We start from the raw sequence: 22,310 nt of genomic DNA, 5'->3' as shown, positions 1-22,310 counted from the left end.
TTCATACGGAGCCATTTTAATACTAGACTGATAACTGTTATTGTAAGCAAATTCAATCAAAGGTAGATACCTCTCCCAATTACCTTCAAACTCTAGTATACAACATCGGAGCATATCTTCCAATACTTGAATTACACGCTCAGATTGACCATCTGTCTGAGGATGAAATGCAGTACTGAAATACAACTGAGTACCCAAGGCTTCTTGCAATTTGTCTCAGAAACGAGACGTAAATCGGGGATCTCTATCTGATATAATGGAGACAGGCACTCCATGTAGCCTGACAATATTAGATATGTACATTTCAGCTAGTTTATCTAAAGAATAATCCATACGTACCGGAATAAAGTGAGCTGACTTTGTTAATCGGTCAACAATTACCCAAATAGCATCTTTTTTCCTTGGAGACAAAGGTAGCCCCGATACAAAATCCATAGTGATTCTTTCCCATTTCCATTCTGGTATAGTAATTGGCTGAAGTAACCCCGAAGGTACCTGATGTTCAGCTTTAACTTGTTTACATATTAAACACCTTGATACAAACTCAAAGATATCACGTTTCATTCCCGACCACAAGTACATCTTTTTCAGATCATTATACATTTTATTACTCCCCGGACGTACAGACATAATACCGCTGTGAGCCTTGCGTAGAATCTTCTGTATGAGCTCTGAATTCTGAGGTACACATACCCTACCTCTGAATAATAAACAACCATCAGAACCAATCTGAAATTTAGAATCGTTACCTGACTCACACGGTGCCCGTTTAACTTGTAACTTCTCATCATTCTTCTGAGCTTCACATATTTGCTGTAAAAATGTCGGTTTAGCTCTTAATTCTGCTAGGATTGAACCATCATCAGTCAATGATAACCGGGTATTCATAGCTCGTAAAGCAAATAGAGATTTCCGGCTCAAAGCATCAGCTACAACATTAGCCTTACCCGGATGGTAATCAATAATCAAATCATAGTCCTTTATCAGTTCAAGCCACCTGCGCTGTCTCAAATTCAAATCTTTCTGTGTCATCAAATATTTCAAGCTTTTATGATCAGTATAAATATGACATTTCTCACCGTACAAGTAATGCCGCCATATCTTCAGCGCAAATATAATAGCAACTAATTCAAGATCATGTACTGGGTAATTTCTTTCATGTGGTTTAAGTTGTCTTGAAGCATAGGCTATTACTTTACCTTCTTGCATCAAAACACAACCTAAACCATTTAATGAGGCATCACTGTAAATAACAAATTCCTTACCTGGTTCAGGCTGCACTAATACAGGTGCTTTCGTTAATAGGTCTTTCAATCGGTTGAAACTTTGTTGACATTCATCAGTCCACTCGAACTTTACATCTTTCTGCAATAATCGAGTCATTGGAGAAGCTATCATAGAGAATCCCTGTACAAATCTCCGATAATAACCAGCTAAACCCAAGAAAATTCTAACTTCAGATACATTCTTCAGTGGATTCCAATTGACAATAGCTGATATTTTACTTGGATCTACCCTGATGCCTTCAGCAAATACAATGTGTCCAAGAAAACCCACTTCTCGAAGCCAAAATTCACATTTACTGAATTTAGCATATAACTGCTTCTCTCGTAGAATTTGCAACACAATTCTCAAATGTTCTGCATGTTCTTCTTCATCCCGAGAATAAACCAAAATATCATCAATGAATACTACTACAAATCTGTCTAAGTACGGTCTGAATATCCGGTTCATCAAATCCATGAATACTGCAGGTGCATTAGTTAGCCCAAACGGCATAACTAGAAACTCATAATGCCCGTACCTGGTTCTAAAGGCTGTTTTTGGCACATCTGACTCCTTTACCCGTAACTGATAATAACCTGATCGAAGATCAATCTTTGAAAACACAGTAGCACCTTTCAGCTGATCAAATAAATCATCAATCTGGGGTAACGGGTACTTATTGTTTATGGTTACTTTATTAAGCTGCCGGTAGTCGATACACAATCTCAAAGACCCATCTTTCTTTTTCACAAACAGAACCGGAGCACCCCAAGGTGAATGACTTGGTCGGACAAAACCCCTGTCAACAAGTTCTTGCAAATGTGTCTTTAATTCCTTTAATTCTGTAGGAGCCATACGATATGGAGCTATGGAGATCGGAGTAGTTCCCGGAATCAAATCTATAGAAAATTCCACTTCTCTTTCTGGTGGCAATCCTGGTAATTCCTCTGGAAACACATTAGAAAATTCACATACCATTGGAACTGCCTGTATTTTTGACTCAGATACTTTGGTGTAAGTACATAAGCCAAGTAAGCATCATACCCTTTTTTGACATACCTCTGTGCTGCCATTACCGAAATCATATCAGATAACCCCTCTGTCTGATCAGATTTAACCCGGAGCAACTCACCATTCTGACATTTTAGCACAATATATTTTTGTCTACAATTTATTACCGCATCATGCTGGGTTAACCAATCCATGCCCAATATCACGTCAAATTCATCAAATGGCAGTAACATCAAATTAGCCGAGAAACAATAACCTCTTACCATTATTGGACAATTTTTACAAATTTTATCCACCAACACAGACTGGCCTAGGGGGTTCGAGACTTTAACCACAAATTCAGTATGTTCAACAGATAAATTTTTAATAATTGCAAGTTTAACACATATATATATGAATGCGTAGAACCAGGATCAATCAATGCATTAATATCAGTATCAAGTAAAGAAAATGTACCAGTAATAACATCGGGTGCTGAGGTATCTTCTCTAGCACGAATGGCATATGTCCTAGCAGATGCTCGTGCCTCAGGCCTACCTGCAGTATCTTTTGTAGCTCCTCGACTACCACTGACATTACCGGATAGTCGAGGTGGTCTACCTCTCAAAACTGGATTACTCAGCTTCGATATCTGTTCAGCTTCTTTTTTACCCCTTTCTGGACAATCTCTGAGGAAATGGTCAAAAGAACCACATCGGTAACAAGCCCCGCTCTTTAATCGACATTCACCAAAATGAGCTTTACTACAATACTGGCATCTCGATTTAGGAGTGCCAACACTGGTCACTGATGGAGTAGAAGGCCTTGGATTAGTGTGTTGAGAACCTCGCTCTTTGCCTGAATACCCAATGGCTGAAGTAGAACGATCCTGATACTTCTTCAATTTCTTTGAAGCAGAAAATTGGGATTTTCCCATCGATCTTTTACTAAAAATTCGAGCTTCCCTCTCAGCCTGTTTCTTTTCTTTGCTCAATTCTTCTGCTTTATAAGCTCTCTCTGCCAATGTAGCAAACTCTCAAATTTCAAGAATTCCGATCAGTAGTTTAATGTCTTCATTTAACCCTTCTTCGAATCGTTTGCACATTTCAGCTTCTGACTGTACCCATTCTCGAGCATATTTACTCAATCGAACAAATTCTCTTTCATATTCAGATACTGATCTGTTACCCTGTTTCAACTCAAGAAATTCTTTTCTTTTCTGATCGAGAAACCTCTGGCTGATATATTTTTTTCTGAACTGGGTCTGAAAGAATTCCCATGTAATTTCTTCTTTCGGAACAACTGAAGCTTTAGTATTCCACCAATGGTAAGCTGTGTCTTTTAGCAGTGAGACGGCACATTTCAGACATTCTTCTGGTGTACAAGATAATTCCTCCAGAACCCGAGTAGTGTTTTCTAACCAGAATTTAGCCCGTTCGGAATCATCATCAACTACTGCTCGAAATTCTTCGGCCCCATATTTTCAAATTTTATCTACTGGAGCTTTCCCTTTTCTGATAGATTCAGTACCTGTACCTTGTGGGATCTCGGGAACCGGTGGAGGAGCAGGAGGGGGAGCTTGAACTTGCTGCACTACAGGGTTAGTTCTTAAGTATTGATTAAACCATTCATTCATCATTTGAAAGAAGGCTGTTTTTGCCTCCTCCCCTCGACCCTCTGTCTCGGGTCTTCTACTGCTAGTTTCTTCTCTTTGTACTGAAGCCGGAGCATGACTCTCAGCTTCCTCAAATTGAGCTCGGTCGGATGACATTACTATAAGAAAAGCACATTTTAAATGGTCAGGAGATATCACACTATCAATAATAATTTAAATGGCATGTATAGCTAATCCCGTATTTGCTACATCGGTCCTAGAACCGACTAAACCATAGCTCTGATACCAATAAATGTAATACCCCTACCCGTATTCATTGCCGGAATAGGGTACGAGGCATTACCGGAGTTTACGAATTAATTTTTTTTATATTCAATATAGCTTCTTTATAAATATCTAACCTTCCCTGCAATATTAAATCGAGACCAATCCACATCAACCAAATCAATTCAACATATTTTCAAGATAAATTCATGCATATTTATAAGATAACGTCATAACATATCTAAAACCAGGTTTGTTAACCATACTAATGACTAACTTTACATTCATTTCACGTTAACATTTACTTTGTTAGCTTATACATGCCATTGATTTCCAAAATAAAGTTTCTTTATATACCGAAATCCTGAGGTTGACAGTGTGATGTGTCTCCGACCAAATCTGACCTCCGAGCTTTTAACACTACAAAACAGGGAAAAAGGAAACGGGGTAAGCACTTTGTGCTTAGTAAGCTCATGTAACAAGAATTATACTTACCTAATATTTTCAATACAATATAATAAACATTCATATATCCATTCAATGCATTATTACCCTAACATGCACAAACTCAACATTCAAGTTAGTACAATAATTTCCATGTATCAATAATATATATACCATGATTGATGAGCTCGTCAATACCATGATTTCCATTTACTTGTTATTTTTCCATATTTATCCTGTTGAATTTATCGGAATTTCGATGGATTTTCAGAGGTACACATTTATTGTACAATTCCAGGTCCGTCAATTCATATTCATGTGTGCACATATCCATTTCAGATAGCACACTCCCGCGAACCTCAACCTTACAGCGGGATTACCAGTCCAGGCTAAATCCCCTGCAACAACAATTACTCGCAACCTTACAGTGATCAAACTTTTTAAATTAAACCATAAAAATATATGATCATTAAAATACAAGTATTTTAAATAGTACCACATCCGTGTCATTACGACGTTGTCCGTAATCGCAACGTTGGAAAACTTCTCGTCATGACGCTGCCATCTGTGTAATACCCCTACCCGTATTCATTGCCGGAATAGGGTACGAGGCATTACCGGAGTTTACGAATTAAATTTTTTTTTATATTCAATATAGCCCCTTTATAAATATCTAACCTTCCCTGCAATATTAAATCGATACCAATCCACATCAACCAAATCAATTCAACATATTTTCAAGATAAATTCATGCATATTTATAAAATAACGTCATCACATATCTAAAACCAGGTTTGTTAACCATACTAATGGCTAACTTTACATTCATTTCACGTTAACATTTACTTTGTTAGCTTATACATGCCATTGATTTCCAAAATAAAGTTTCTTTATATACTGAAATCTTGAGGTTGACAGTGTGATGTGTCTCCGACCAAATCCGACTTCCGAGCTCTTAACACTACAAAACAGGGAAAAAGGAACCGGGGTAAGCACTTTGTGGTTAGTAAGCTCATGTAACAAGAATTATACTTACCTAATATTTCAATACAATATAATAAACATTCATATATCCATTCAATGCATTATTACCCTAACATGCACAAACTCAACATTCAAGTTAGTACAATAATTTCCATGTATCAATAATATATATACCATGATTGATGAGCTCGTCAATACCATGATTTCCATTCCCTTGTTATTTTTTCATATTTATCCCGTTGAATTTATCGGAATTTCGATGGATTTTCAGAGGTACACATTTATTGTACAATTCCGGGTCCGTCAATTCATATTCATGTGCGCACATATCCATTTCAGAGAGCACACTCCCGCGAACCTCAACCTTGCAGCGGGATTACCAGTCCAGGCTAAATCCCCTGCAACGACAATTACTCTAATGAGCTTGGATCTGAATTACCAGTCCAGGCTAAATTCAGACCCTAATTCGGATTACCCGTCCGGGCTAAATCCATTTTACACATATTCTTCGGGAGGGCTATATCAGGATAGGATCACCCGTCCGGGCTAGATCCTTTTTACCGTCAATTCCTTTTCAGAGATCCATCGAATTTTCCTTTCATTCAAACGGGATTTCTTCCCATTTTATCAAATATATCAATGTTTCATAAATTTCCATATAATGAACATTCAAATCATATTCATATCAAAAACATGCATTTCAAGCATTTAAGAATATAATTCAAGTTACATGAACTTACCTTGATACTTGTTTGTAAACAGTAAAAATCTACTAATCCCGAACTTTTTCCTTTCCTCAATCTAGTTTCGTATTTGAATCTTCCGGATCTAAATAAATAAATTTAATTATCAATTTAATACATTTCATGTTCATATGCAACATTCTCTATAATTCAACTATTATTTATAGTTCATTCAAAGCTGTCTACTTGAGTCATAGTCACTAAATTATTTATAACTTGAGCTACGGAACTCAAAATTAAGATCCATTAATTTTCCCTGAAACTAGACTCATATATATTTTCACCATAAAAGTTTCAGAATTTTTGGTTTAGCCAATATGTACAGTTTATTCTTTAAAATCACCCCTGTTCTGCTGTCGACAGTTCTGACCCTTCTTCACTAAAAATTAATTATCTCTTCATACAGAATTCAAATAATGTTCTAATTTGTTTCTATTGAAAGTAGACTCATTAAGGATTTTTAAATTTAAGCCAATAATTGTTTTTCTTAAATTTTTTATGATTTTTAAAAGTCAGAACAGGGGAACCAGAATTCATTCTGACCTTGTCTCACAAAATTCATTATATCTCAAAATTTACAAATCCATTGCTTACACTATTTCTTCTATGAGAAACTAGACTCAACAATCTTTAATTCCATATTTTTTTCATCTTCTAATTCGATTTCTACAATTTATGGTGATTTTTAAAAGTTAGTCTACTGCTGCTGTCCAAACTGTTTTTGTGCAAGCTGTTTATTACCATTTTTCTCCTAAGCTTTTAATAAATGATAATTTCGTCCCTACTCAATTAGCCTCTCAATTGAGCTGATTTTTCTCAATTAATATTTTATTCTATCACCTTAAACTATTTTACAACCTTTAGGACTCAGAATTTCAGCAATAGACTTGAATTCCAAGCATTTTCACAATTAGGTCCTAAAAATCAATTTCTATTGAAATTACCTAATAAAATCATCTCATAAACAAATTAAAGCTTTAATTTCATTCTATTTCATCATAAACTTACATAACTCAATCATGGTGACTTTCAATTTCATCCATGAAATCAAAAACTAATGAATTTAATAGTAGGACCTAGTTGCAAAAGTCTTAGAAACACAAAAATTACAAGAAAAAGGAAAGGATTAACTCACTTGGTGCAAAAAATTATGAAATACCAGCTGATAGAACACTTCTATGGCGTTTTTAGCTGCTGGAATTGAAGAGAAATGAAGAGAAATCTAGATATTTCCTATTTAGTCCTAGCTTTATTTAGTTAATTTTGCAATATTCTAATTTTACCCTTAATTTATCAATTTTTCTGCTGATTTCATACCCTTTCCGTCCAGCCCAAGTAACTTTTGGGTCTAATTTCCTTTTAAATCCTTTCTCATTAGACTCTTAAGCTATTTAATCACTCTAGTAACTTTTACATCTATTAAATTTAGTCCTTTTCATTTAATTGACTACCCAAACATTAAAATTTCCTAACGAAATTTTAATACCACATTAATAACATTTCATAAATATTTATAAAATTATTTTTGACTCGGTTTTACGAGATAGAGGTCTCGATACCTTGTTTTTATCCAATTTCTTCAATAATTTCTTTTTCTATCTAATCACTAAATTGGTAAAATTTTTCTATCAATATTTTCATACGATTTTCCTATCATATCAATTTCTAAGCAAAAATATTGAAATAAATTTCTCTTTAAATTAGATCTATGGTTAGGAAACCATTGTTCCGATAACCTTGAATTTAGGCCATCACAATCTGTTCGGCCGAAAATACAAGTCCCACCCCTTATAAAAATGCATGCATAAGCTGGCCATTAAAGCTTTGCAGGGGTTCCCTCCCAGCTCCCATAACTACTCCCCTGATACTAAATGTTCACTTTGTCAAGTAGAGGAATAAAACATGGAGCATTTGTTGTGGGAATGTCCATTTACTAGTTTGGTTCAAATTTTGGACTTCACACATGTAATCATAGAGTAATGTCCATGCAGAATTGGCTAGGATCACTATTGTATTCACAAAATTAAAGTTATTTATTAAGAAATCAATGAAGCATAGGTATACACACAGCAAGTTTTTAAAAGTGAACTTAGAATGAATTGAATCAAGACCGAGCTGTAAGTAGCTAGCTAACATGCTTATTAGGCCCCATTGAGTATATTTAGAGTGGTCATATTCTAATTCATTGGTCACTCAATCCAATTCTGACCTACATTTTCATACTGAATGACCAATTTCAAAATATTCAGTGGTCCAAGAAAAATGATGAGGGCGTGCTAAATTGGGTTTTATGAAAGTCTAGGCAAAATCAGGAGAAAAGTTTGTGACCATATGAGCAAGAAGAAGCTAACTGAAATTATATATATAGTAGTCTATAATTACTAAATTTAGTATTTGTAATTTTTATTTTATTTTATCTGTTTTGTTTTTGTTTTGGGTATAAAAAAAATGTATATGATGAGATTCGATTCAATTCAATTAATTAGATAGATTGACAAAAAAGTTTCTTTTTGCATAATTTCATTATAAGTTCTGATCATATCTGTTTTTTTATACAATGCGTAGAACTACCCTAACCCCTCCCCAATCCATAAATAGGAGGATAATACGTTTCAATACACTCAAATTCACGTCTTCCTACATTGACGACGATGTTCATATCAATTAAGTCAAAACACAACCTACAACAAAATTTTTATTACACCACCTTTTAAAAAGTAATAAATATCTACCATTTTTTTAAATATATATTCATAACAAGAAGTTGGCTACTTAAATAACAATTAATGTGTGATAGATTTTTTTTTCTTTTTTCTAATTAAGCACATCGCAAAGTGAATTGGCCCACAACAACATCCTACACATGCAGCTTCAATGGTATGTCTGCTATAGGATATTAATAGCTTTTTCCCACTTGCCAATGTTACTATCTCACTCTTTAAAACAATATGGAATGGGTTTAATTTTAAAATTATCGGTTTAATTGATTGGATCGATTTTGTTAAAATCAAACTATTAAATTATAATTTTATGTTATTATTTTAAACTAATTTTTAAAATTTAAAGAGAGATAGAATATAGTTTTATCATATAAATCAAGTCGATAAAGACTGTACCTTATTTAGACTTGTTCAGTGAAATTTCGATATATAGTAATTATTATTTGAGATAATATTTTTAAATAAAAATATAAAATTATTTTAATGTATTTTGAATCATAAAATGTATTTTGGAATAAAAGAATATCGTCAACCAAAAATTTATTTTTACCTACCTAATTCTGGTTGAATTTGCTAAAAAGGGATAAATCTTCAAATTATACATCAATTTTGGTTTCATACGCAATTGTATATATGAATTTTGATTTTGTGCAATTTTATACATAAAGTTTTGATTTGATCAAATTCTCACAAATTATTAACACAATTATAGATATAATATCATTTTATGTTTATATGTTACATATAAAAATAATTGTATTTATCCAATATAAAAATAAATTAAAGTATTTATACTAATTATTATTTTTGAATTATTAAGTTCTTTTTTTTGATTAAGAGAGTAAGAAAAAAATAAAATTGAAGACAAGTAGTATTAATTTATGATATGTCAAACATTTGAGTAGGAATTATTTTATTATAATATTTGTATTTAGTATATTTTAATTATTTATTATTTTAAATAATATTATTTTGTATCAATTACATATCGTAAAATTATATTGTTTAATAAATTAAAAATAAACACATAAAATCACATACAATGAATGTAACATTAGAAAATGATATTACGAAGGTCATAAGCTTAAAATCTTAAATATATATATTGAACTTTGGTGATAACATTAATAGGAGAGACAATTACAAATTCCAAATATAGGCCATAAATCGAATATGAAAGATAAAAAAAATAATTACCAAAAAATAATTGGATTAAACCCAGGTTATTAGAGAAATTATTTTATGGATCCTTTTCACCACATTATCCATGGTCACTTTTCAATTATTTAATGATATTTCAGTAATTTTTTTCATGTTATTAACACATAATTTTAGTAATTTTTTAACTTTGAACCCGAACCTTATGTTTAGGGTTTTAAGTTTGAGGTTAAATGTTCAAGGTTTGGGTTTATGGTTTAGAGTTTTAGGTTCGAGGTTGAGAGTTTAGAGTTCGAGTTTAGGGTTATAGTTCTAGTTTCGGGATTCAATATTCAAGATTTGAGGTTTGAGATTCATAGTAAAAAAAAATTATCAGAATTATGTGTCAATGACATAAAAAATTATTGAAATATCATTAAATAATTAAATAGAAACCATAAATAATAAGATAAAAAAATCCATAAAATAGTTTCTCCTCCTTAATATCTATTACTTTAACAAACTAAATAAATTCAGTTGTTTTTCTTATGCCAAGACCAATAAATATCCAACCACATAACACCATAAATTTGAGAATTAAATGTGCCATATTTATATCTTATCAATGGGCTAAAACACAACATTAATTAAAAAAATCTTATAATAGATACAAAACCTCTCTTAATAATAATTGTTTTTTTCTAAATAAATTTATTAATAATTCGGTATTTATTAGTGTAATTTATCCAAAAATTAAATTGCGAAAAAAATATTAATAATAAATGGAAATTCTGAACACAATAATATATTGTAATCTACACTAATATTAAGTCTTTTATTGAGTTGGTGTCACAAGATTACCGATTACTAATTTAGTTGTAAAATTATTAAAATACGTTCTCGTATACAGATTAAGTTATATTTTTAGGGTATTTTTATCTTTTTATAAATAATAAATTAATAAAAATTTAATCATAATTAGATTTGAACCCAACTCACCAAACATAATAAACATTTAACTTTACCATTATAATCAAAGTATCAATTAATTTTTTATATGTATTTTAATAACAGTTAATTGCACCAATTAACATCCCCAACCTATGACCCTCTCATTTTAATTTGATCCCTAAACTTCACATCATTTTAATTACATCCCCAAACTATTGAGATTATATTAATTAGGTCCTTTCATTATTAAAATCGTTAATTTAACTGTTAAATGACACACCATATCTTAACTTTATGTGACATAATTTAAAATAAATTTTTTTAAAAAAAATAATATGTAAAAATTGATGTTTTTAAAATCTTAGCTTTGAGGTTTTCAAAGCGTTTACGGAAGCCTTATTGTTAACTCTTTTTATTTAGTTTTACTTTATTTTTAGTTTTTATTTTTAAAAGTTATGCGACAACATTATATTTTTCTTTAAATTTAACTACACAAGATTTGACGTGTCATTCAACAATTTTAATAACGAAAGGATTAGGCTTGATATAAATCAATAATTTGAGAATATAATTAAAACATATTGAAGTTTAAGGACCAATTTAAAATAAGGGTTTTAGTTTAGGGATATCTAGTACAATTAACTCTTTTAATAAAATATATTCGTTACTGTTTTAAAAATAATAGGCTTAAGGGTTCAAAAAGCCCTCAAACTTTTTCAAAAAAAAACAATTAAGCCCGTACTTTTTTTTTGCACTCATTTGGGTACTTGAACTTTCAAAATGCATCAAAAATGCCCTCAAACCTTTTCAAAAAAAGCAATTAAGCCCTTACCTTTTTTTTTCACTCAATTTGGTATTTGAACTTTCAAAATGCATCAAAAAGACCTTCAAACTTTAAAAAAAAAATTAAGCCCTTGCTTTTATTAAAAATTATAAAAAATCAATAAAAGTTATAAATATTATTAAATTTTAATAAAAATCAAATATTAACAATTTATTTAAAATTAGAATATATATAAATCATAAAAATATATAAAAAATTGTAAAATTTTATAAAAATCGTAAAAAATTATAAAATATATAGAAATATAAAAAATTATAAAATTTTATAAAGTCATAAGAAAATTATATAAAATGTAAAAATATATAAATTTCGTAAAAAATTATAAAAATTACTGTACCAAAAAAAGCATTTTATAATTTTTCTATAATTTTTATTGTTTTTTTTAATTTTTTTATCATTTTTTGCCACATGTCATGTTGTGTTGTGACATATGATAATTTTAACTGAAAAAAACTAAGGGTCGTTAATTTTTTATGATTTTTATAAAATTTTACAATTTTTTAATTTTTTACGATTTTTATAAAAAAATTCTAATTTTTAATAAAGTAGGGGCTTAATTGCTTTTTTGAAAAATTTTGAGGATCTTTTTTATACATTTTTGAAAGTTCAAGTACACAATTGAGTGAAAAAAAGGGGCTTAATTGCTTTTTTTGAAGAAGTTTGAGGGTCTTTTTGAAGTATTTTGAAAGTTCAAGTGCTTATTTGAGTGCAAAAAAAAGGGGGCCTAATTGCTTTTTTTGAAGAAGTTTGAGGGTCTTTTTGATGCATTTAAAAGTTCAATTGCTTAAATGAGTGCAAAAAAAAAGACAAAAGGCTTAATTGATTTTTTTGAAAAAGTTTAAGGACTTTTTTCACCCTTAAGTTAAAATAATAAATATATTTGTTTTGTAATTCAACATCTCTTAAAATTATTATTTTAATGTATTAAATTTGATCTAATTATTTATTAACTATTGTATTAAATATAGAATATTACTAAATTAATAACTTAAATGATGTGATAAATCTCAAAACGACACATGAATTTTGGTTTAACGTGTAATGTTATATATAAACTTTAATTTTGTGCGACTTTATACGCGACATTTAGACTTGATTCAATTTTCATAAATAACTAATACCATTAGCAATATAACATTATTTTACGTTTACATATTACATACATAAATAATTATACTTATCCGATATAAAAATAAATTGATGTATTCATTTTTTTTAAATGTATACAATTGAATCAAAATCAAAGTTTTATGTATACATTTGAACCAAAATCAAAGTTTAATGTGCATATTGCACAAAATCAAATTTCATGTATCAAATTGCACATTAGATCAAAGTTCATGTATAATTTTAATATTTATCTCCTTAAATAATCTTAACAAGTATCATTTTGATCATCCAACTATAAAAAGTTACAAAATGGTTATCCAACTATTCAATTTTATTTTTTTGGTAACCAACTGGCTAGCAGTTGTCGATTTTAAAATTGACATAATAACAACTTTAACACTCAAAATTTATAAATTATGTGAATTTAGTCTTGATTCTAAAAATAATAATAATAACCCTTAATATTTGCACATTGTGTAATTTTATCTTCTTCTTTTTTTTCTTTGCAGTTTTTCTTTTCTTTGTGACATTGAGGGTTAACTTTAGAAGAATGAGAAAAGACAAAAATTATTTTTTTGGATTTTTTAGTGTCTCCTTTTTTTTATATTTTCGAAAAAATTTAGCTGATAAATTTATTTTTTAGCTTTTTAGGTGAAATGGTCACAAAGAAAGCAAAACTGCAAAAAAGACTAAATTACACAATAGGTAAATATTCAGGGTTAGATTTTTTAGAATAAGATTAAATTGACGCAATATATAAATGATGAGGGTTAAAGTTGCTATTATGTTAATTCTAAAAACTGCCACCGTTAACCAGTTGGAGACTAAAAAAGGCAAAATTAAAAAAATTTATTAACAGTTAAGTGATTTTTAAACTTTTCATAATTGATTAATCAAAAAAATACTAATAATTAATGATTACTAATATAATTTACCCTTAATTTCTTTCCCAAACAGAAAATTTTAAAATTTATTGTAGCTATTTATTATGGAGTTGAAACTTATATTGCTAATTTATTAATCACATGTCCTTAAAAAAACACTATTTATTAATGGTTATCAAATCCTTAAAATTTAATTTTTTCATAAAAAATTAAATAATTTATGTAAATGGGAGGATAATATATTTTAGGGTACTCGAACATATGTTCTCGTGTATTGACAATAATATCAATCTCAATTGAGTTAAGACTCAATCCGCATATACTTAAAATTATCTATGGTCCTTCTCTAATTTTTAAACGGGAGAATAATACACTTCAAGTCACTCGATGCTAAGGTAAGAGTAAATCCCAATATCAAAACTGTATTAGAAATAATTTAAGTTTTTAATTTCCATCCGAAGTCCAAACACCCAATTTCTCTTTTCCAGTTGGAGATACTCCACTTGCTACTCTATTAATTCTTAATGCAACTGCAATCTCCTAATCTACTGAACCCTACTGAATGCTCTAACACCATTTTTATGCAAGTTGTTGAATATGTTTTTACACCTGTCAAAATTCCAACTTCCACACCAAATTCTACACAAAAACCAGATTCAAATTTCAACTATAAATACAGGTAAAATCTTTCATAGACAATGAACCAGCCCCCCAGAGGAAAACAAGTTCCATTAATTTTTTTCCCTTTTCTGTCTTCATCAATGGAGCTTTTCATTACAATATGTCTGGTATTTCTTTATTTCATGTTCATTTTCTTCATTTACAAGCTGTTATGGAGGACCCAAAGCTGTTACATCGTAGCTTACGAGTGTTACAAGGCACCCGACGACATGAAACTCGACACCGAAACGTGTGGGAACCTGGTTTTGAGGAACAAAAATCTGGGTGTCGGAGAGTACAAGTTTCTACTACAAGCAATGGTGAATGCGGGCATTGGGGAAGAAACTTACGGTCCAAGAAACATCATCGAGGGCAGAGAAGAATCCCCGAATCTCTCCGATGCGCTTTCGGAGATCAACGATATCGTCTTCAGTACCCTCGACAAGCTGTTCGCTAAAACTGGAGTTTTTCCGTCGGAAATCGATGTACTTGTTGTTACCATCTCGATGATTTCTTCAGTGCCGTCGATACCAGCTCGAGTTATCAATAGGTACAAGAAAAGGGAGGATGTTAAGGTTTTTAATTTATCGGGGATGGGTTGTAGTGCGAGTGTTATAGCCATTGATCTTGTGAACCATTTGTTTCAAACATATAAGAACCAATTCGCCATTGTTGTGAGCTCGGAATCATTAAGCCCTAATTGGTATGTAGGCAAAGAAAGGTCCATGATGCTCCCTAATATTCTTTTTCGTATAGGGGGTTGTTCTTTGCTTTTAAAGAACAAAAGAGGGCTTAAACATCGAGCCATTTTGAAACTGAACCACTTGGTCCGAACCCATGTCGGTTCGATCGACGAAGCGTATGGTAGCTGCACTCGAATCGAAGACGATCAAGGCAACTGCGGTTTCTTCCTCACCAAAAACCTCCCGAAAGCTGCCGCTAAAGCGGTATCGATGAACCTTCGAGTTTTAGTACCTAAAATGTTGCCATTAAGGGAACTCATTCGGTACTCAATGGTAACCTATGTTAACATTATGATTAATGGCAGACAATTTTAATGGCAAACAATCCAAGTGGTGCAAGTTTAGCACCCTAAAGTTGACTTTGAAAAAGTGGCATGGGATAATTTTTTTTTTGTCCTTGAGATAATGGGCTATTTATTGTTTGGTCCTTGAACCTCAACTATAAATAGGCCTTCTCATTTCTCATTTCAATTCATCCCAACCAATCTTTCTCTCTTAGTTTTCTCTCTTCTCCCATTTGAGAATTCTTAAGGAATTCTATTTGTTTGTAATATTTTGGAGATAGTAAAGTTATCATCTGGTGTTAGTGCCCGAGGACGTAGGTATAATTTACCGAACCTCGTTAAAACTCTTGTGTTCTTTTTTGTCCTATTTTTCTTTCAATATTTGAGGGTATAATAGTAGTATTTAATTGTGCTATTAAATTACTATAGAAGGGATATTCTGACTAAGGAAAGACTTGGTATTTAAGAGATCCTTGTGATCCACCTCTCTTCCCTGGGAATTGAACTTTGTGTGATTTTTTAGTACAATAATTTACACGCTTCCGACCCTATTGGAACAACAAGTGGTATCAGAGCCGAAGGTTAATCGTAGTATGCTCTGTGGTTGCAGTTTAAACTGATCTTCCACATCAGAAAAGATTTCCTTAGGTATATTGAAAGATTATGGAGAAAACGGTCGGTGTAGGAGCTTCAACATCGTCCATGTGGACAAGACCGACAATTGCAAATGCAAGATTGGCGTGGAGATCTTTGATGGCACGGGCCATTTTGGTATGTGGCAAAGTGAGGTTCTAGATGCCCTTTTTAGCAGGGTCTAGACATTGCCATTGATGAAGAGAAACCAGATGATGTACAGGAGAAAGATTGGAAGGCGATCAATCGGTTGGCATGTGGCACAATTCGATCATGCCTTTCTCGAGAGCAGAGGTATGCTTTTTCAAAGGAGACTTCTGCAAATAAGTTGTGGGTGGCACTTGAAGAAAAGACTGTTTCGCTTCACTTACGTCCCAAGTACCACAATGAATGATCACATCACCAAATTTAATCAGTTAGTCACTGATTTGCTAAATATGGATGAGACATTCAAAGATGAAGATTTGGCTTTGATGCTGTTGGGGTCACTTCCTGAGGAGTTTGAGTTCCTAGAAACTACTCTACTTCATGGCAGGAATGATATATCTCTGAGCGAAGTCTGTACGGCCTTATACAGTTATGAACAAAGAAAGAAGGACAAACAGAAAAACTCAATCAGAGATACAGAAGCTTTAGTAGTCCGAGGTCGTTCATACACTCGGAAGAAAACTCAGAAGGGGAGATCAAAGTCAAAGTCCAGACTCGGGAAAGATGAATGTACCTTTTGTCATGAGAAAGGCCACTGGAAGAAAAATTGTCCAAAGCTGAAGAATAAGGGAAAAGCTGCTGTAGATGCTTGTGTTGTAAAGCATGATACCAGTGACTCTGAACTATCACTGGTTGCATCATCATCGTCTTCCATTCAGATGAGTGGATATTGGATTCGGGTTGTACCTATCATATGTCCCCTAACCGGGAGTGGTTCTCTGATTTAGCTGAGCTAAATGGAGGAGTTGTTTATATGGGCAATGACAATGTCTGTAAAACTGTTGGGATAGGTTTAATCCAATTAAAGAATCAAGATGGATCAACTAGAGTTCTGACTGATGTTCGGTACGTGCCTAGTTTGAAGAAAAATCTCATCTCATTGGGAGCCTTGAAATCCAATGGTTCAGTTGTTACTATGAGAGATGGGGTTTTGAAAGTGACATCTGGCGCACTTGTGATATTGAAAGGCATCAGGAAAAATAACTTGTATTACTACCAAGGTAGTACAGTTATTGGAGTAGTCGCTCCAGCTTCCGGTAACAAAGAATTGGACTCAATGCAGTTGTGGCATATGAAGTTGGGACATGCCAGCGAAAAATCCTTGCAAATTCTGGCAAAGCAAGGATTGTTGAAAGGTGCAAAGGCTTCCAAATTAAAATTTTGCGAGCATTGTGTTCTGGGAAAGCAAAAGAGAGTGAAATTCGGCACTGCTATCCATAATACAAAAGGTATTTTGGAATATATTCACTCAGATGTGTGGGGGCCTTCCAAAACACATTCGTTGAGAGGAAAACACTACTTTGTTACTTTTGTTGATGACTTTTCTAGAAGAGTTTAGGTGTATACCATGAAAACTAAAGATGAAGTGCTTGGAGTTTTTCTTAAATGGAAAACTATGATCGAAAACCAGACTGGCAAGAAAATCAAGCGGCTTACGACGGACAATGGAGGGGAATATAGAAGTGATCCGTTTTTCGATGTGTGCCAAGAGTATGGTATTGTACGACACTTCACAGTTAGGGATACACCACAACAGAATGGAGTGGCAGAGTGTATGAATCGAACATTGCTGGAGAAAGTTCGATGTATGTTGTCCAATGCTGGGTTGGGCAAGCAATTTTGGGCTGAGGCTGTGACATACGCTGGCCATCTTGTTAATCGTTTGCCATCATCTGCATTAGAAAGAAAAACTCCTATGGAGGTATGGTCTGGAAAACCAGCTACAGATTATGACTCCTTACATGTGTTTGGATCAACTGCATATTACTATGTGAAGGAATCAAAGTTAGATCCGAGGGCAAAGAAAGCTCACTTTATGGGAATCACTTCTGGAGTGAAGGGATTTCGTCTTTGGTGCTTAGACACAAAGAAAATGATCTGTAGCAGAAATGTTACCTTTGATGAATCTGCCACTTTGAAAAAGGTAGCAGATAAAGATATTCAGACGAGCGATACTCCACAGTAGGTGGAGTGTACTTCAAAACAGGTGGAGTTTGAGCAGATGGGGATTTGTCCAGTTAATAAGTCTAATTCTTCAGCCACAATAGAGGAATTAGAGGTTGAAGAGGTTCTGACCCAAGAACCGTTAAGTACACCAGAACCAGTTGCAGTTGCAAGGCCACGGAGAGAAATTCGTAGACCTGCTCGATTTACTGATATGGTGGCCTACGCCCTTCCCGTTGTTGATGATGATATTCCTATCACTTATCAAGAAGCAATGCAAAGCTTAGAAAGTGATAAATGGAAAAGCGCCATGGATGAAGAAATGCAGTCTCTCCGGAAGAACAATACTTGGTAGTTGGCGCAATTACCGAAAGGTAAAAGGGCAATCGGATGCAAGTGGGTATTCGCAAAGAAAGATGGATCTCCTAGCAAGAAGGATATTCGCTACAAGGCAAGATTGGTAGCTAAAGGCTACGCTCAGAAGGAGGGAATTGACTACAATGATGTATTTTCCCCTGTTGTGAAGCATTCCTCCATTAGAATTTTGTTGGCCTTGGTAGCACAGTTGAATTTGAAGCTAGCTCAACTTGATGTTAAGACGGCTTTCTTGCATGGTGAGTTAGAAGAAGAGATCTATATGACTCAGCCCGAAGGATACACAGATGCTGGTGGTAGAAATTGGGTTTGTAAGCTGAATAAATCGCTATATGGATTGAAGCAATCCCCGAGGCAGTGGTACATGCGATTTGATAGCTTTATGAGAAGGCAGAAGTACACAAGAAGCAAATATGACAATTGTGTGTATTTGCAGAAGCTGCATGACGGATCTTTCATTTATCTACTCTTGTATGTTAATGATATGTTAATCGCTTCGAAGAGCCAAAAAGAGATAGATAAGCTAAAGGCTCAGTTGAATCAAGAGTTTGAGATGAAAGATCTAGGTGAGGCCAAGAAGATTCTCGGTATGGAGATAAGTAGAGATAGACAGAGAGGCAAGCTTTGTTTGAATCAGAAGCAATATTTGAAAAATGTATTACAATGTTTTGGTGTAAATGAAAACACAAAATATGTAAGTACCCCACTTGCTTCTCATTTCAAACTTAGTGCTCAATTATCTCCGAAGACTAAAGAAGAAAGAGAATATATGGCAAAAGTCCCATATGCTAATGCAGTTAGGAGTTTGATGTATGCGATGGTGTGTACGCGGCCTGACATTTCACAAGCTGTTGGAGTTGTGAGCAGGTATATGCATGATCCTGGAAAAGGACATTGGCAAGCTGTAAAATGGATTCTACGGTATCTTCGAAAAACAGTAGATGTTGGTTTAATTTTTGAACAGGATGAAGCACTTGGTCAGTTTGTAGTTGGATATGTTGATTCTGACTTTGCTGGTGATTTAGATAAACGTCGTTCAACTACGGGGTATCTGTTTACTCTTGCGAAAGCCCCAGTGAGTTGGAAGTCTACCTTACAGTCTACAGTAGCTGTGTCTACTACAGAGGCAGAATATATGGCAGTTACGGAAGCTGTTAAGGAGGCTATTTGGCTTAATGGATTGTTGAAAGACTTGGGAGTTGTTCAAAGTCACATTAGTCTATATTGTGACAGTCAGAGCGCTATTCATTTAGCGAAAAATCAAGTCTATCATTCAAGAACCAAGCATATCGACGTAAGATATCACTTTATGCGGGAAGTCTTTGAAAAAGGAAAAATTCTACTTCAGAAGATTCCGACAGCAGATAATCCCGCAGATATGATGACCAAGGTGGTAACAACAATCAAGTTTAATCATTGTTTGAACTTGATTAACATCCTGAGAATTTGAGCACCTTCAGGTATATGGCGCTCGAGAGCGCATTTGGAGGCACTACAAAAGATAGCTTTATCGAATTTGGGGAGTTGAAGGAAGTGTGTGAAGATGTGATTATCCTAATCAAATCTTCAAGGTGGAGATTGTTAATATTATGATTAATGGCAGACAATTTTAATGGCAAACAATCCAAGTGGTGCAAGTTTAGCACCCTAAAGTTGACTTTGAAAAAGTGGCATGGGATAATTTTTTTTTGGTCCTTGAGATAATGGGCTATTTATTGTTTGGTCCTTGAACCTCAACTATAAATAGGCCTTCTCATTTCTCATTTCAATTCATCCCAACCAATCTTTCTCTCTTAGTTTTCTCTCTTCTCCCATTTGAGAATTCTTAAGGAATTCTATTTGTTTGTAATATTTTGGAGATAGTAAAGTTATCATCTGGTGTTAGTGCCCGAGGACGTAGGTATAATTTACCGAACCTCGTTAAAACTCTTGTGTTCTTTTTTGTCCTATTTTTCTTTCAATATTTGAGGGTATAATAGTAGTATTTAATTGTGCTATTAAATTACTATAGAAGGGATATTCTGACTAAGGAAAGACTTGGTATTTAAGAGATCCTTGTGATCCACCTCTCTTCCCTGGGAATTGAACTTTGTGTGATTTTTTAGTACAATAATTTACACGCTTCCGACCCTATTGGAACAACAACCTATTGGAGAAATAAGTCCAAAACATCGAATTCGGAATCCGATTTGAACCTAAAATCCGGAATGGACTATTTTTGTATCCATCCTGGCGGAAGAGCGGTGATCGACGCAATGGGACGAAGCTTAGGGCTAAATGAATACGACCTCGAACCGACTCGAATGACGCTTCATCGATTCGGAAATACATCGGCTGCCGGGTTATGGTATGTTTTGAGTTACATGGAAGCTAAAAAAAGGCTAAAACAAAGGGATAGAATATTGATGATAAGCCCTGGAGCTGGTTTCAAGTGCAATAACTGTGTTTGGGAAGTAATGAAGAACTTGGATGATGTTAATGTGTGGGAAGATTGTATTGGTAGGTATCCTTTAAAATGTACTACCAATATATACTTCTTTCTTGGAAAAATATAGTTGGGTTAATGAATCTAGTCATTAGGGTTTTTAGAAAAAAATTTAACAATTGATTCAAATAGGAGTATTAAGTTTGGTTTCGATCCGATTTCATTTAATTTGATTTGATTCAGTTTGCGGATCCTATATTTTTTTAAAAAAATCTTAATTATATGATCTAAACTGAATTCAATTTGATTCAATGAAATTTGGTTTAGTTACTTTAAATATTCGATTAAATTTTTGAAATACTAAAATATTATAGGATAACATAATTATTTTTCAAAATTGATCCAAAATGAACCATTATCGCCCCCAGTTTAGACTTTATAACTAATTAGAACGTAGAATTTTGGTTCAAAATAGAATATAATTTTTTAAATAAATTAAAACATAATTTTATCATTATACTAACTTAAAATTCTATAAATTTAAAAAATTAAACTATGCTTTTTTTAATTTTAAAAAAATTAAAACAAAATTTCCACTATTAAGGCTGAAGAAACTAAAATCCAAAAGTTGAATGTGGGCTATGTGAGTTAGCTGCAATGTAGAGGTGTGCATGGACCGGGCGGCTCGGCCCGGCCCGAAGGCCCGTCCGAAAAATGGGAGGGTTTGGGTAAAAATATAGGCCCGAAAAACGGGCTTGGACAAAAAACGAGGCCCGTTTAGAAAACGGGCCAGGCCTCGGGTAAGATTTTTTTGGCCCGGCCCCAGCCCGGCCCGGCCCGGCCCGATTTTAATATTAAATTATTTTAAAATTTTTTTATTTTTAATTTTAAATAACTTTAGTACTTTTACTTTACTTTTTTTTGTTGTTTTGATGTTATTTTGATATTGTAAAACTTTTGTTATTAATATAATTTAATTCTTAATTTAGTTTTAATTTGTTTCAATTTTTCAATTTTAATATAATTACTTTTTATTATATTTTTAATTTATGTATTATTTTAATAATTATTTTAGTCCCATTATTTA

At 33.0% G+C, this 22,310-nt stretch overlaps 1 protein-coding gene across 3 annotated transcripts; it reads left to right on the top strand.

Moving 5' to 3' along the window:
- The first annotated feature begins 14,713 nt into the window (after positions 1 to 14,713).
- On the top strand, positions 14,714 to 21,353 carry LOC107895836 (3-ketoacyl-CoA synthase 19). 3 transcript variants are annotated; one of them, XM_041078124.1, is made up of 2 exons: positions 14,714 to 15,628; positions 20,961 to 21,353. In XM_041078124.1, the coding sequence occupies exons 1-2, from the start codon at positions 14,714 to 14,716 to the stop codon at positions 21,351 to 21,353; spliced, it is 1,308 nt and encodes a 435-aa protein (XP_040934058.1). The 3 variants fall into 3 exon arrangements, with proteins under 3 accessions (XP_040934058.1, XP_040934057.1, XP_040934056.1); XM_041078123.1 differs by having other exon boundaries at positions 14,714 to 15,637; XM_041078122.1 differs by having other exon boundaries at positions 14,714 to 15,642; positions 20,942 to 21,353.
- The last annotated feature ends 957 nt before the right edge of the window (positions 21,354 to 22,310 follow it).

The sequence above is a fragment of the Gossypium hirsutum genome, chromosome A10 (assembly GCF_007990345.1).
Source record: "Gossypium hirsutum isolate 1008001.06 chromosome A10, Gossypium_hirsutum_v2.1, whole genome shotgun sequence".
NCBI classification, from domain to species: Eukaryota; Viridiplantae; Streptophyta; class Magnoliopsida; order Malvales; family Malvaceae; genus Gossypium; species Gossypium hirsutum.
Note: the sequence above shows the minus strand (reverse complement) of the source record. Positions and strands in the feature narration are given on the sequence as shown.

Excerpts from the sequence above, each read along its gene's own strand:
- LOC107895836 (XM_041078122.1), top strand. The coding sequence starts at position 14,714 with ATGGAGCTTTTCATTACAATATGTCTGGTATTTCTTTATTTCATGTTC. Across the intron at positions 15,643-20,941 it reads TCAATGGTAACCTATGTTAA|AACCTATTGGAGAAATAAGT; the intron begins CATTATGATTAA and ends TATTGGAACAAC.